This window comes from Lepisma saccharinum, chromosome 9 (genome assembly GCF_977018435.1).
Source record: "Lepisma saccharinum chromosome 9, izLepSacc3.1, whole genome shotgun sequence".
Taxonomy (NCBI): domain Eukaryota; kingdom Metazoa; phylum Arthropoda; class Insecta; order Zygentoma; family Lepismatidae; genus Lepisma; species Lepisma saccharinum.
In genome coordinates, this window is record NC_139237.1 from 93464513 (window position 1) to 93481277 (window position 16765).

A 16765-nucleotide genomic window follows, 5' to 3' on the forward strand; every position below is an offset into this window, starting at 1 on the left:
CTTTCCCAAAATACAAAGAATATCACCGAATGAAACTGTTTGTGTAGAGGGTTCATGTTTGATTTATTCTGGATGTAAGAGAAAAGGCTTTCACTGGAAGTAAAATGTTCATGTCACATTTTAATACAAATGCAATACTGACTCACCACATTAATATTACACAGTAAAGCCTACACTGGGAATTAAAAAAAGATCCCTCTTCTACAGACCTCTCATTCAATATAATGACCTCCCATCAAGTATTGATATATTTTACTCAGAGTATGCCTTTCAGTCTTCCAAATTTGTTGCTTGTACTTTTTTTCTTTGTTCAAAAATCTACTTTTAGTGCACCAATACAAAAATATTGAGTTTTCCAGAAACATAGTAAATTTCCCTGACATTTCCAGGTTTTCCAGACTGGTACACATGCAGATTGTATGGGCATTTTTTGAGGTTACATCGAATTATAAACAACTTGTATGTACACAGTTTACACTCATCTCATACCGGAAGATAATTATCGCACACATTCCATGTAACTGCATACTTCACATAATCTTTTGTTGTAAACATATTTTCAAATTCTATTGCAGCTGACCATCCGAGAGGCAGAACTGAGAGCAGTGGAAGAGGAGAGAGACACCCTGCGCTCGGACCTCAACAATTCCCACCTGGCCAAAGACGAGATAGTGAAGAAGGCGTGGGAAGTGAGAGACAAGGCTGTGCAGAGGAAGAATGCGGCAGAGATAGAACTGGCTCGGACGCGAATCGATGTCCTCCAAGTGAACAGTCAGCTGATGGAAGCCATTCAGCAGAAAGTGGAACTCAGTCAGCAGTTGGAGCAGTGGCAGGTACGATCATTTTTCACCACGTTCCCGAAAAATTGCTATTTACTGCCTTAAAACTCACTCTAAACTATGATTTCTAGATTAACAAGGGACATCACGGAAGCAAGTTCTGAGTATTTTGTGGTATCATTTCTAACAATCAACGTTCTTCTTAAACAGCAGTAATAGATTACTTAATGTTTATTACTTCCATAATGCATATTTCTAGAATATGGTTTATGATGTTTCACTCTTCACAAAATCTAGTGTGTTCATGTGAATCATTTATCTGAATTTATCAGTTTAAACTCCATGCATACTAATCAGTCACTGTTGAACAGAACGTGTTTTACAAAATCGTAGAATGAGAGATAAGTGTCGTGGAGAGTTGATGCTTGCTTTACTTTGGATACAATGGCCACGGCTTTCACATGAAGTAAAATGTAAACAATTCATCTTAATACAGTGTAATTAGAAGAAGAAAAGGGTAATTTAGTTGAGAAATTCCTTTTCAGGGAGTCTCTGTGGCCCCACAATAAGCAAAAGTGAATAGAAAAATTTCAAACCATAGCACTGTTATGCACCAACAATTGTGCTAATTATAATTGAAAGTTCTTCCACAGTTTATCAAAAAATAATTAAAAACTCTTCCCAAGTAGGTCAATGGTTCTATGTAGCAAAGGGTCAACGTAACTAGGTACTTGAATTTACACAGACTATTTGAGAATATATTACTTTTTTGAAAAAAAAAACCTTGCAAAAAAAGGAAACAAAAAATCATCTGAAAAAAGTTTCTTAAAATACTTTTACCCACCCCTGTTTGACCCCTACTTAGTGCATGGAAAGGAAAACGATATGCAACTGCAGAATGTAGGGTACCTACAATCGAACAACATTGACCTAGCATAATGTTAAACTAATTATCAGCACCAATTGTGCTGTTTTTAGTATCCTGTAAAGCAATTAATTTTTTATGAAGAACCATTTAATGCTTTTCAACATAACTCTGTACAGTTGTAGGATCAGAAAAGTACTAGATTTTAGAATTCTTATACTTGTGGTCAGTGTGCAAATTAACGGGGCGATGGCAGGGATTTCTCCCTCACAAAACATTTTATCCCCGGCCAAAGAAAATTATTTTCACCCCTGCCAGGGATGGTTATCCCCCTCAAAGAAAATGGAGCATATGGTATACGAGGGTCACTATTTATATTTTGAGCCTTGGCAACACTGATTAAAGTTAGGCACGATTTGACGTTTGCACGGAATCGTCTGGCATTATTGACCATAACGTACTTCAAATGTTTTGTCAATAGCTTCATTTGTGTTGTTTATGTTGCCTTGGAGATTGCGCGACAACAATAAAATGGAATTAACTCGTGAACATTTTCGTGCGATGATTTTTTACGATTTTCGACGTGGATTATCAAGACAAGAGTGCATCGATCAACTTACTTCCACATTTGGCGATGAAGCCCCATCCTTTGCCACTGTGAAACGCTGGTATAACGAATTTAATCGTGGCCGCCATTCGCTCACCGAATGATTGAGGCAACCATAGGCACTAGTTCCACCAGCATATATAAAATATTACATGATCATTTAGCTGTGAGAAAGGTATGTTCTCGTTGGATCCCACACAATTTGACAAAAACTCAAAAAGACGCTCGCGTCAATTGGTGCAAACAAATGCTCAATAAATACAATCGTGGCACTTCAAAAGACGTATATAAGATTGTAACAGGTGAAGAATCATGGATATATGCATATGAGCAGGAACGTAAACAGCAGTCGACTGTATGGGTGTTTCAAGATGAACCCAATCCAACAAAAGTTGTTCACGATCGAAGCACATCGAAACAAATCGTCGCCTGTTTTTTCGGGAAAACTGGTCATGTGGCAACTGTGCCTTTAGAGGAACGTAGAACGGTCAACTCTGAATGGTACACAACAATTTGTTTGCCAGAGGTCTTCGGTCAAATACGGAAAACAAACAAACGCCGTCGGATCATTCTTCATCAAGACAATGCCAGCTGTCACACATCTCGTCTAACAACCGACTTTATGAACAGTCAAAAAATCGAATTGATGGGTCATCCGCCATACAGTCCTGATTTGGCACCCAATGACTTCTTCTTGTTCCCGAATGTCAAGAATAAATTGCGTGGACAACGATTTTCGTCGGCAGAAGATGCCATTGATGCGTTCAAAAACCATATTATGGAGGTGTCTCAAGAAGATTGGAAAAACTGCTTTGACAAATGGTTCGAATGAATGCAAAAGTGTATTGACCATAAAGGAGAATACTTCGAAAAACAATAAAGCAGTTTTCAATGCCAAATTCCTGTTTTTTCATTGTTAGGTTCAAAATATAAATAGTGACCCTCGTACCATTTCTTAACTGTAACGAACACAACTGAAAAAATATTCGTGTCCATTTGTCTAGTCATGAAAGATTTTCCTGCCGAAAAGTATGCAGCTTTGTTGATTAAAGGAGTACCATTCTGCAACTGACCAACCTCACCGAATATGTATTCAAGTGTTCACAAGAAACTTGTTTAAACTGGCAATGGAAATTTAGATAAGTTTTCGGTGTTACTAGTTTGATAGTTCTTTTTGTGTGCAAGTTTGGGTTTTCTCAGAATGTAAATACACTGTTTCTAAATTGTGTCACAAATGTATTACGTAAGATTTCAGATTCAAGGTACTTAGAACCGCAGGGCCAAGGTTTAGTTTACTGACTGGTAACATAATTTGCACTAAAAAAAAACCTACTTACAAAAATTAAATCACGAATATGCCACTGAGTGGGCCAATGGCACCAGCCGAGGAGGAGGGGGGGAAGGGTTGCACTTGCCCACCCAAAATATCTGGGAAAATTTCATGTAGTTTGAATGGTGAAATTGTAGCAATATTTTATTTTATTTTATAACAAAATATCGAGAGATCGTTGACACAACAACAATAGGATCATGTTGACTGGCGTAACTCTGTGCAGGATGGAAAAAGTTTGGTCTGGATGTTATTGGGAATATTTCTGATGTTTGGGACTGAAAAAAAGTCTCAATTTCCCGATCAGTTCAGAAAATTTCGTGATGGGAAATCTTCGAAATTTCCCGATGCGGTTTAATCTGGAATTTTACACTATTTCCTCTCCAAGTGATCGTTTTTGCACTTCCGGAATAGAAACTGTTAATTTCAATACCTTTCAGACACTAATAGTGCAGAATAGAAAATATCAAGAATTAGCCTCTTTTTATACAAAATCCTTTGGAATTTCTTGGCTGTTCGGGATTACGAAAAGTTGGGATCTGACCTCAATAATTCACACCTGGTCATTTTCAATTATTGGTCATTTTCAATTATTCCCCCCCCCCTTTTTTTTTTTTTTTTTTTTTTTTTTTTTTTTTTTTTTAACAGTAGGTCTACCCTTTGGCATGTATAAAAACGTGGATCAGAGGTATACCATGAAGGACAGCAGATTAAGTGATACTTTTTGATATCTATGTTTTGTGAAAAAGTACAAAAAACAAAGAACTGTTCATCAACAAAGTTATAGATGTTTATGGAAAGGAAGGAAGGTGAATCCAGTTTCTATGTAGATAACAGACTGAAGTCTGAACTTGTATACAGAGCCAAAGTATTTTAAATTCTATTTGAATTTTATGATTTGTAAAGTAATAATAATAATAACAACAAAAATACAACTTTCTCTGACTGAAGGGCAAGATATGAAATCTTACTATGCTCCCCTTGAGGAAAAATCCTGTGGGAGGTCTTGGAGTGCGCATCCCCTCCCAAAGCAAAAAGTTTAATTTGCACAGTGCTTGTGGGTCCTGGAAAGGATATACCAAAATTTCCTTTCCAGCAGTGGCGTCGCGTGCGGTTCACATACGGGTGTTCACAATATTTTTTTTATACTGAATGGAAATTTACTCCTCTCCCTTGTAACTTCATCTTCAATTGAAAAAGTAAGAATAACAGTTCAACTTATTTTCAACTATTTCCCACAAAAATCACGCTATATTTGAAGTAATACATTTTTTTTATTCAATTAACACCCTTTTAATTACGCAATTTACAATTAGTAATGGTTAGTGCAACCTAATTAGTATAACATGCAATCTCAGGTATGTACAATGCAAGACCACCATACTTCGCAATCTACTTTCTATTACACCGACCATTGTTAACCAACCACATTCATTCAGCATTGAAAGCACGTGCATCGTTAGCGGGACAGAGGGGAGGACGCGTCCAGTCCAGAAAAAAATATTTTGTATGTAAGATATTTGGGAATTATACAGAATGACCTTCGCCCCGCCCACAATAACTCGGTTGGGATGCTTATGATCAATGTGACATTCCATATGTTCCTTCTTCCCTCGTGTTTCGTATTTTCCCTCCTAGCATCATTTTGCCATGGTTCAGAGAGATTGATTTTTGTCCATTTAATGCAAGGGTTCTCAAATTTCTTTCCTTCACGGGGCCCTTAGCGTTTCAAGATTTTTCCGCAGCGCCAAGAATGTAGCCCTCTCTAACACTTGCATCAGTCAGTTACTTGTAAGATTGCATGCCTTAAGTTAAAAATTAAACACGTATTTCAAATTCAGAAACATTTCATATGTAAAAATGTACTAAATAAGCACATATTTGAAACATCCATAGCACTGACTAACAATTCAGTGAAAATATTGGAACATTTCGCAGCGCCCCTGCGCCCCTCAGGATGCCGCGGCACATTCTTATTATTAACATATTTACCCGTCGTTGCCTTCTAATCGAGGGGTCCTCGGTTCGATACCCGTGGAGGAACTTAGTTATTCGAATCCCACTTAAAACTGTAGATCCAGTCCCGATTAGTCTTACTGAGCATAAATTGGACTTAAAACACCAAAAAAATCAATCAAACATATTTACCATCCTTGATCTTATGCATTGCACGAAACTAATCGTTCCAGAGGCAGTCTTTTTGTATAGCTATGTGCAAATGGTAACAAACGCCCAGAATGTGTCCTTTGCCCATCCATGCTTCGAGTGAATTGTTCAATTACAAGAACTGTCCGATGAAAAAAGAATAACAATTCTCTTTTAGATATATTAAAATATTTTTTAAATGTATCTATTACAAACAAGACTACTTACTGATTTGTCCGAATAAGTGGCCAAAGAACACACTCTAAATATGCACTTTCAATTATACATTTGCACATGAACTCCCTCCTGAAGGATAACCGGCCGAAGCCTATAATTGAGCTCTAGATATTACACAGAAAAAAATAAAATTCTCACTGTGGGTCGAGTAATTGAACGCCACACACCGACGCACAATGCACTTTATAATGATATCAAGAGAAACTAAATTCTACATTATGCTGGCACTTACCTTTATAGAGGATACAGTTCCTTTAGTAATTTCTGTTGAAACCACTGTGGTGAATTTTACTTGTATTCTACCTCTTGTACAATGTTGAGGTCCGGCTGGTGAGGGCCCATCCTTTTTACTTCAGTTCGTTCTGCTTCGCTCATTCGCGAAAATGGAGTTTCTTTCAAACTCCTAACAGTATTCATAGTGTACAAAACACAACACAACACTACACTACACACACACACACACACGGCACAACACACACACACACACACACACACACACACACGCACGCACGTCTGAAAGCCAATGCACATAAGGTCACCCAACCGCTTGCCAATAGATATCGCGCTCTCCAACAGTCGACACCACTCTAACCACGTTTTGCCAGTTGCCGCCAAAGAGCATAGGCTTTTTTATTGCCCCGCAAAAGAAAGGGAACTTGACCTTTCCAAAAATAACGTGTCCCTTGCAGGTCTCCCACAGCAGCAGTGTTGCCAACAACTGAAATGCAGAAGTTGCTAAATCTTCAACATGCGCTAAAAGTTGCTGAATCAAATTTACTGGTGAAAAATGCAAAATATATTTTTAAAAAGTGCTGTAAAGAACAACTTACATCAGGTTTATTCCAACCAATAAATTAAATTTCAATGTTTGTGCGTTTATATGTACATTAAAAAAAATACTTAATTTCAAATGAGAATTTATGCATATTTCATTTTAACTTTCTAACTTCAAAGAAGAAAATATTATGTGTAGCAAAAATGCATCTCTAGTATTCTGAAAGTTATATTTTGTTCTTCACAATAAGCATATTCCAATAACGTAGAGAATAGTAAAAATAATTTACTAACATCAATTAAATTTTTTTACGGTAACAGCTATTTAGGCCTAGGACTCCATACTATTCTGAGTATAGTTACCAGAAAAATGAACGTTCAATTGATGTAAATGTAGTCGGCACTTTCCTTTGCAATTTAATTCGGTGAGAGTTCTTCTTTTTTTTTGCATTAAAAACGTCGATTACTAAAAAAAAGTTGCACAGTCTGAATGGCCCTTAGCCGCACATGCGCAAATCATATAAACCTTGAAAGATATGTAACTCCTGCAGACTAGTTTCTAAAGAAAAGTCGTTCGTCACTATTCCGTGAACTTTAGCGCCCACTGGAATTTAAAATCTGCCAGGTTTAGCGACTTCACACTAAAGTTTGCAACTATGTAGTGCAGACCGTCTCGAGTCCCCCTAGGCATGCCTTGTATATGCTGCACTCTGGTGCCGAATGCAAGAAATATTGCCGCTTGAATCCGGGCTCCCAGCACCATATGTTCGCACAGCCCAGTGAACACTTCCGCGGTATAGTGGCCAACAGCCCGTTAGCTGCCAGTTCACAAAACACAACAAAGCAATTGTGTTCATCGCAACCGTGCAACACAGGAGTCAGTGTTACCAACTATCTAAAAGAGTTATCAGACGTGAAAGACGTCAACTCCGAGTAAATTGTGTGTATATATTCGAACATCAAAAAAGTTTTTTCAATTAAATATATGTGTGTGTGTGTGTGTGTGCATTTAATATATACGTAATTTAAAACATATACATGAGTGTTCATGTGCTCATGCGAACATTATCACGCGACGCGCCTGCTTTCCAGCAGCATCTTAAGCATCTTATAATAAAAAAATTCTATTGTGCCATCCTACTCTTTGCACATCACTGTAGATTTGAAAAGCACATGCTGGAAAACTTCCCATCCTGATAGGTTTACACTCATAAAGAACTTAACAGGTGGAGTTATGAACATTGATTGATTAATTTAGTTTATTTTACTTCGCGTTTTGTGCCTCTTGGCTAATTTGCGAAGATGGGGATGAGTGATGAAATGATGAAATTGGTGAATGGACATTCACAAACAACCAAGCCCGAGCAAGGTTCGAACCCGGGACCCCTAGCGTTGCAGCACGATGAGCTAACCACTCGGGGAGTTATGAAGAGAGTTGTGTTGTGCGTGTACCTCTAGAAATAAATGTCCAGTTTATAGGTATTAGTTGGTACAGGCCAATCAAAATAATTTGTGTGAAGTTAGCATTGCAGTGATATTTCGTTGCAAATAATATTTATCTCACGCTACAGGTGGACATGCAGGTGCTGTTGGATGAGCAGATGAGGAAAAAGCTGACGACCCACGAGCAGCGTGAACGAGAACAGAGTCACGACAGCGATTCCAGCTCCTCCACAGAGAAGAAGAAAAACTCTCGTTTGTTTGGACTTTTTCAGCGATAAGTGAAAGAAACACAACTGCGAGACTGCGAACCCTTGATTTGCGAACACTGAAATGGATGGTTGCATCAAATCACCACCTAAATAGTGAAACAAACTGCTGCCAGGAGATAGTGTTACTCAAAGGATACATTGTGATAATATATCAGGTTCTTAATCCTTCGGTATAGTCAATGCAGAGTTGTGATTTTTACTTTGCACGTGCTGTGTTTATTTTGCAGTTTTCTTCCGTTGTTACTTTTCCTGCAGGCAGGTTGCAGACCTAGTTCCTTCGTTGCTCTTAGATTCTCAATTTGGAACAAAAGATAATCTGGGAATTTAGTTGAGTCGTTGCGAGTTATAAAAATATAAACACAGTTTATGGAGTTGTTCATAGATAAATATTTATTTATTATAGAGTTTTATATTTTTGACAGACTTTCAAACGTGAAAGAAACTAACCAAACCAAAGTGATTGTTAATTCAATGTAAACTCAGAGGTTCAACAAGTGTTTCAGTGCTACGACATGGAAAGCTAATACCAATTTCAAGCGAATACTTTCTTCACACTAATTGTACTGTGTAAAAAGTAATAAAACATGGCACCCTCTACTTTTTATATGATGTGATTCTTATTGCCTCAACAAACTAATGAAGACATTGTATAGGGCCATGCCAACACCAGTATGTTAGTAATATCAATATTAGTGCTTATCTAAAATATCAGTTTTATCACTGTTATCCACCAATATCTGGTATTCTATGAGGTATACTAAAGGAACAATTTCCTTAAATTTGCACCAAAATGATTTTTTTAAAATTAAAGGAAAGCTATTTCAACTTGCTGAAGCTACCAGTACTACTACCAATTCCAATAGTGATTCTTACACATTTCATTTTAAAATTACTAGGAATAATAGTAAGGACTAAGGATAAGATCTACGTTAGGAATAAGGATATTAAATTAGGCACCTGGAATGTTCGGAGTCTTTACCGGCCTGGGGCATTTCAGTGTACAGTTAATGAGAGAGTTAAGTATAAATTAGATGTAGTAGCTGTCCAGGAAGTTAGGTGGCCAGGAGAAGGGAATTGTAAAACTAAAAATTATACTTTTTTCTATGGTTGTAATGAAAATCATAATTTTGGAACAGGCTTTTTCATAAATAATAGAATTATCTCGGCTCTTAAAACAGTAGAATTTATTAATGATAGGATATCATATGCAGTTTTACAGGGTAGGTGGTGTAAAATTATTTAAATGATTTTTATACAGAGTTAGAACAGGTCTTTGATAAATTTTCTCAGTATGATATGAAAATACTGTTAGGTGATTGTAATGCACAGATTGGCAAAGAAGAGACATTTAAACCCACGATTGGTAAAGAAAGTCTTCATGAATTAAGTAATGATAATGGTATAAGATTGATTACTTTTGCAACCTCAAAGAATTTAATTGTGAAAAGTACCACTTTTAAACATAAAGATATCCATAAATATACCTGGTCTCCTCCAGATGGTAAAACTCATAATCAGATAGATCATATTCTCATTGATAACAGAAGGCATACTAGTATAATTGACGTTCGTACACATAGAGGTGCTGACTGTGACAGTGACCATTATTTAGTAATTGCTAAATTAAGAGAAAGACTCTCAGTGATAAATCATAAGCAACAAAATCTAAAAGTTATAAAATTTGATACACGAAAGTTTACTGATGAAAGAATTAAGCAAATAAAATTGTCAAATAGATTTGATGTTTTGCAGGATTTAAATGATGAAGAAAATATAAATGAAACAGACGTAAATAAGAGTTGGGAGCACATACGTAATGCAATAGAATCAGCAGCTAAAGAAAGTATAGGACACCATAAACCGAGAAAAAGTAAGCCATGGTTTGATAATGAATGTCATAATCTAATAGAAATAAGAAATCAGGCTAGAATTAGGTGGTTAAATAACTCTGATGATAAAAACTAAACAATTATAATAGAATAAAGCGAGAAGTTAACCGCACGTTTAGAAGTAAAAAAAGAGATTACTTGAAAAGCAAAATTAACGAAATTGAAACAAACAGCAAAAATAAAAATATCAGAGATTTATATAAAGGTGTAAATGAGTTTAGAAAGGGGTGGCAACCTAAAGTAAACTTGATAAAAGATAAAGACGGTGATTTTCTAGCTGATCCAAGCGATATTCTAAATAGATGGAAGAACTACTTTAATGACCTTTTAAATGTCCATATAGGAGATAAATCAGAAGTAAATGAAGTCCACACAGCAGAACCTTTAGTTCCAGAACCTAACTTGATTGAAGTTAAGGATGCTATTAAAAGGCTAAAGAATAACAAAGCACCTGGCATTGATTTAATACCAGCTGAGTTAATTAAATATGGTGGAAATTCATTAATATGTCAAATTCATAAATTAATTTGTTTAATATGGAATAAAGAAGAAATCCCTCAACAGTGGAAAGAATCCGTAATTGTTCCTGTGTTTAAAAAAGGTGATAAAATGAACTGCAATAATTACCGTGGAATTTCTCTACTCTCAACAACATATAAAATATTATCTAACATTCTTTTAACAAGACTAACCCCATATGCTAATGAAATTATAGGTGATTATCAATGTGGATTTAAATGTAACTGATCAACTACAGATCAAATTTTTCACATCAGACAGACACTTGGAAAAAAGTGGGAATATAATCAAAATGTCCATCAGCTATTCATTGATTTCAAAAAAGCATATGATTCGGTCAAAAGAGATAAACTATATAATATATTAGTAGAGTTTGGAATACCTAAGAAGCTTGTTAGTATGATAAAAATATGCACCAGTGAAACAGAAAATAAAATTCGTGTAGGTATTAATATGTCTGACAAATTTACAATTCATGATGGGTTAAAACAAGGAGATGCATTATCTCCATTGCTCTTTAATTTTGCCTTAGAATATGCTGTTCGGAAGGTAAAGAAACTAAAGAAGGACTAAAATTAAATGGTGTGACTCAGTTGTTAGCATATGCAGATGATGTAGACTTACTGGGGGATGATGTGAATACAATTAAGAATAATGCTAAAATATTTTTCAAAACTGCTAAAGAGATAGGTTTGGAAGTTAACAAAGAGAAAACTAAATATATGCTTACAGGCTGAAACCAAGTGTTAGGTAACAATCAAAATCTAATTATTGATAATAACTCGTTTGAACCAGTTTCCAAATTCAAATACTTAGGAGTAAAGGCCTGCACAAGACCTGGAGCAGACCCGTTCGCGAGACATCGCTCCTGAAATGCCATGCAACCTGCGCAACACTCTCGCTTGAGCAGCTTGTATGCCCACCTGCACAGATCGTTCCTGGCAGGCATTGTAGACCCGGCGGGTACCCGCAGTCTTACGATACCTAGTAGGTCTCAGTTCGTTCTTTCCATCAACTGCAGACCCCTCCCTCTACATGATGTAGTTGCTTCGAGTAGAAACTGCACCGGGCCCACACCGTTCTGCAGTGTTGCCAACTGCAATAGATTTTCACTACTTAAAAAAGGGAACTCGAAGCTTCGTAAGCCACATCACCAATGAAATGAGATTTACGAATGTTGCTACCCCCCCCCCCCCACACACACACATTCAAATAGGTTTTCCGTGGCACAGGATCCATAAGTATATGTCGTAAACAACCAATATACGTATATATAGTGATATAGGACAGGACTGAAACATGTCACGTTCGACGCTGAGGTCGCGAGTCGAACAACACACTGTTCTACTGCGAACACCAGGGCCGTAGCCAGCCAGGGCCATTGCCGTTACCCTCGTTTGGGGGGTAGGGCCAAGTACTTGGATAAACGTGCCAACAAGAACAATCACAATAATAGTAATAAAGTAGCATGAAAGGCATTATAATCCTCATAAATCACGCAAAAAGGGGATAGAAGTCGGTTCTCACGTGCATTTGTGTTGAAACAGAGGATTAGAAATATTTTTTTTTCAACACGTCAATTTCACATTAGCTAATAATGGAAAACAAGCACACAAACTGTTTTTGAAAGAAAGAAAGTGCATGATAAATGCATTCCGAATGGCATGTAAAATTTCCATCTACAATATTTTCTTTTCACATGGAGCGACGTATTACATAATCAATTCATCCAACTTGTAACAAACCAACATTAATAGCAAATAATATCACGGGCCGCCATAGCATTCTCTGTTTTAAAACTTTTCTCACTTAGATCGTTCGGCGCTCAGGGCCGACTCCCGCTACCCCTTTGCTACGGCATTGAACTTGATGAGACTGGATAATATTTTATAATATATTTCTACTTTCATAAAATTTGAAATCAAGGGGTTGCAATTACCCCTCCATTCCCCCTCTGCAGGTGCCCTTGGCCGTCTGGAAGGAAAATGCAAGAAAAATATGAAAATTAATTCCATCTTGAGTACCCTTTAGCCCTGCTACTCTTAAATTCTGCTAGTCTGTTTTTTCTTGTACTTTAATGTTTGACCCCCACCCTTGCCCCTCCGCTAGACTTAATTTCCGACCAAGGTTGTGAGCAATGCACCCTACCCCCTCTGGTTGCGCCACTGCGTGCCTGGTTAAGGCACCATGCAATGAAAAGCAATTAGTTTTCAGTGAGGAGATTTTTGTTTGCTCGATCATTCATTTAAATAAATGAAGCTGTAATACTGCGTGCATTTCCTGGCAATAAGATAAAAACTGCTTACGCTGAACTGAAATCGCTAAGTATATAAATTCTCCTTGGAGGAGAGAGCTCCTCCTAGGACCTCGTAGGATTTACGAGCTACGTAAGTAGGCAACACTGGCTGAAGCTGTCCACGTGGTGATGAAACACCTGGAGCGACATGCTGCCGGAGGGCTGTTTCCTTCCAGCAGGTTTTGCAGGCGCCCGGGTCTTGTTGAATGCCCAGTTACCTTGTAAGCGCAGAGCGCCTGGAAGACGAAGAACCCGGGTAAAGACGCAAGTCGACTCGTTGCCGTGGGCAGGCTAGCAGGTATACCTGTCCTCACGGGCAAGCGGGCAGTGGGTAGGTAAAATGCAGACTATGCTGGCCTCTACTTAGGAGTAATATTAAGAAATGAAAATTATATTAAAGAGGAAATAAAAAGTAGGCTTAATTCAGGAAATGCATGTTACTTCTCTCTTCATAAACTTTTGTCTTCTCGTTTAATATCTAAGAAACTAAAAGTTAAAATATACAAAACAGTAATTTTGCCTGTAGTATTATATGAATGTGAAACTTGGTCCCTTACATTGAAAGAGGAACATAAATTGAGAGTATTTGAAAATAATATCCTTAGGAAAATCTTTGGACCTAAAAGGGATGAGGAGACAGGTGAGTGGAGAAGGTTACATAATTTAGAACTACATAATTTGTATTCATGTCCAGATATTATTAGAATAATTAAATCAAGAAGACTTAGGTGGCCAGGCCATGTGGCACGAATGGGAGAGGAAAGAGGAGTTTACAGGATTCTTGTTGGGAAACCAGATGGTAAGAGACCTGTAGGAAGGCCAAGACGAAGATGGAGGGACAACGTTGAGATGGACCTAAGGGAAATTGGTAGGGATGGAAAAGAGTATATAGAATTGCTCAAGATAGGGAAAGATGGAAGGCCTGTGTTGCTGCAGCCATGAACCTTCGGGTTTAAGAAGGATAGGGAGTTAGTTAGTTAGGAATAATAAAAAAATGTCAAAACATTAACCGTGCAACCTAACCACGCTTATAACTTGAGTTTTATCTACATTAAGGTCCCATTTTCAAAATGTTTCCTTTATTTTTGAATTTGAATTTAAAATTTTGGGTGCGTCAGCACTAAGGCTATTTTGCACCCGTCACATTATACGGGGTCCAGCCCCTTATCGTTACAAATAACAACTCTAACGTTGCATAACTAAAATCATAAAATATTAAAATCTTCTGACTTTCGTTAAAAGCTGAGGCTGTAAAGGGGCACTTAGCACACATAAGGACAAAAGAACAAGACAATACAAACAAAATTATACTGGCCATGGGGCCAGTTGCCAGAGCCTCGTTAATCTTCAGTCCAGGGTGTACTAACGTGGAAGTGAGGTTGACATTTGGGTGTGCTATGTGGAAGGTCACCCCTTACACCCCAAAAATGTTTCCTTTATAAGTCATGTTTCTGTAATATGTGACAGACATTACAAGAAAATTCTAAAACTTGCACAGACTTCCATAGCAAGTCCCTATATGAAAATATAAATGGATCTTGTTTGTTATATTGTATGATGAATGACAATCGTCCACAAACAACATCTCATGGTAGGAAATTTATTCTGGGATTGATATTGTTTCCTTTCCCCATTCTTTCTTTGCAAACCAGACATTTCTATATTGAATAAAATATAAGCTATGCAACCAGGCCCTAATGGACCTTTGGCTGATATGATATTCCAAAATATGAAAAATTACATCTGCTTAGAATTTCTTCACGTTAATCTTTGTGTGGTTTCCTTTCATTGTTGCCTAGATATTCTCAATAGTTTCATGGCTATGTAAGTTTATTAAATATTGATAATATCTAGACAACAGGAAAAGCAATGCTGCATAAGCAATTCTAAGAAAATGTATTTTTTCATATTTCTTCTAAAGGAGAGGAAAATTTTAAAATAAACTGTTCTGGTGTTGGCCAAAGGTTCACTCGAGGCTCAACAAATAACTGAACTGCAATTATTTACATTTAATTTTGCACGGAAACATTTAAATTTCATGGGAACATCTACTTTCAAATGAAAACAATCTTCTTCTTTTTGGTCTACAACTCTACGTGTCTTGGCCTGCTCAATTATTTTCAACCACACTCTTGTATCTTGTGCACATCTTTATTCTGAGATCTTCAAGTACATCATGTTCCTCTTCAATTTTAGGCTTTCCGTTTAGTCTTCTTGAGATTGGTTTCCATTAGGTTATTTTCTTTGTTACTCTGTTTTGCTGCACCCTATCTATGAAATTCTTATAACTTTTATTTCTCTTCTCCATACTTCATTGCCAATTTTAATCCGGTCTCAACTTGGAAAGTTTTGATGTAAATAGGAATTTATGCACATAAAATGCTTTATTTCCTTCATTTCATCTTTTATGGCATTATTTTGATTTACTATCACTCCAAGATATTTGACTGAATTTACATTTTTTATTTCTGTCCCTTCTATTAAATTATTGTGATTGCCTGGTGGTTTTCTACAACATTTCGTATTTTTAATCTTTGATGAATTTGTAATTAGGCCAGTTTCTTTGGAATATTTCTTTAGTTTTACGAAAATATCTCTCATGGCTTGGTGTGTTCTGCGAGTAATAGCATGTCACCAACATATGCACTACCCTAGCAGACGTGGTGGCTCTTTTTCACACCACAGGAGTTGCGCACTTTTATTAAATCTTGCTCTGCTTGTCTGCGACTGTTTCCGCAAACCAGTATGTATGCTTGGTGGCATACAGCTCTGCCTGTGGGACGGTTAACCAGTCTAGGGAGGAAAGCTATCAAGTTTGAAAACTTTTAGGGTATGCTGTGAATGCAGAAGAGACAGGAATTGCAGTGGAGTATCTCGAAGCACAGGTGCAGAATGATGAAGGTTTCAGGTTCAAATACTGGTGCAATAACTTTTCAACACTCTAATGCAATTTATTTTTTATAACAACATGTACAAAGGCTGTCGCAGAGAAGGTGAGACAGATTTTTTCCTGGCTTGGCAACACTGCCTATGGTTTCGGCACTAGTCACGTCGTGTAGGATGACTCATTCTGTTTCCGTAGCAAGTTGTCACATGTTGCGAAACCACGTTAGTGAGCAGCTGTGTTGATTTACGTGGAACGTGTTTCGTTTACCCCTCCAGGTTTTTGTGTATAACATTGCTTTTCGCGATGAGTATTCAAGATGAACAGCGACATGCCATAATATTTTGTTGGCATTTAGGTAAAAGTGCTGCGGAAACATATGCAATGTTTCAACAGGCATGTGCTGATCAAGACAGACTGAGTAGAGCCACAGTGTACCGATGGTACAAGTTGTTCGAAGATGGGTGCGAATCAGGTGCTTTACTTCCGCATCCTGGACAAAGACCGTCCGTGATTAACGAGACGCTAGTGCATACTGTGGCAGCAATTATTCGTGATGATAGGCATATGTCTGTGAGAGCGCTAAGTGCACATTTGAGCATATCGAAGGACACCGTCTACCGAATTTTGTGTGATCATTTGAAAATGAAGAAGGTTTGCTCCGCATGGGTACCGCATTTTCGTACAGCAGAACAGATGCAGCAGCATGTGGATGTTTGCACCCAGTG

At 37.3% G+C, this 16765-nt stretch overlaps 2 protein-coding genes across 2 annotated transcripts in view; one reads left to right on the top strand and one right to left on the bottom strand.

The window, feature by feature from the left end:
* LOC145992267 (bicaudal D-related protein homolog) overlaps positions 1–9053 on the top strand; it is a 181205-nt gene extending 172152 nt beyond the window's left edge. Inside the window, exons 8-9 of the mRNA XM_083128644.1 lie at positions 576–833; positions 8309–9053. Coding sequence (XP_082984770.1) covers positions 576–833; positions 8309–8458 — 408 coding nt within the window. The 3' untranslated portion in view covers positions 8459–9053. The remainder of the gene's footprint in view (positions 1–575; positions 834–8308) is intronic.
* LOC145992268 (sn-1-specific diacylglycerol lipase ABHD11) overlaps positions 1–16765 on the bottom strand; it is a 117828-nt gene that overhangs the window by 67538 nt on the left and 33525 nt on the right. The gene's annotated exons all lie outside the window — the stretch shown is intronic.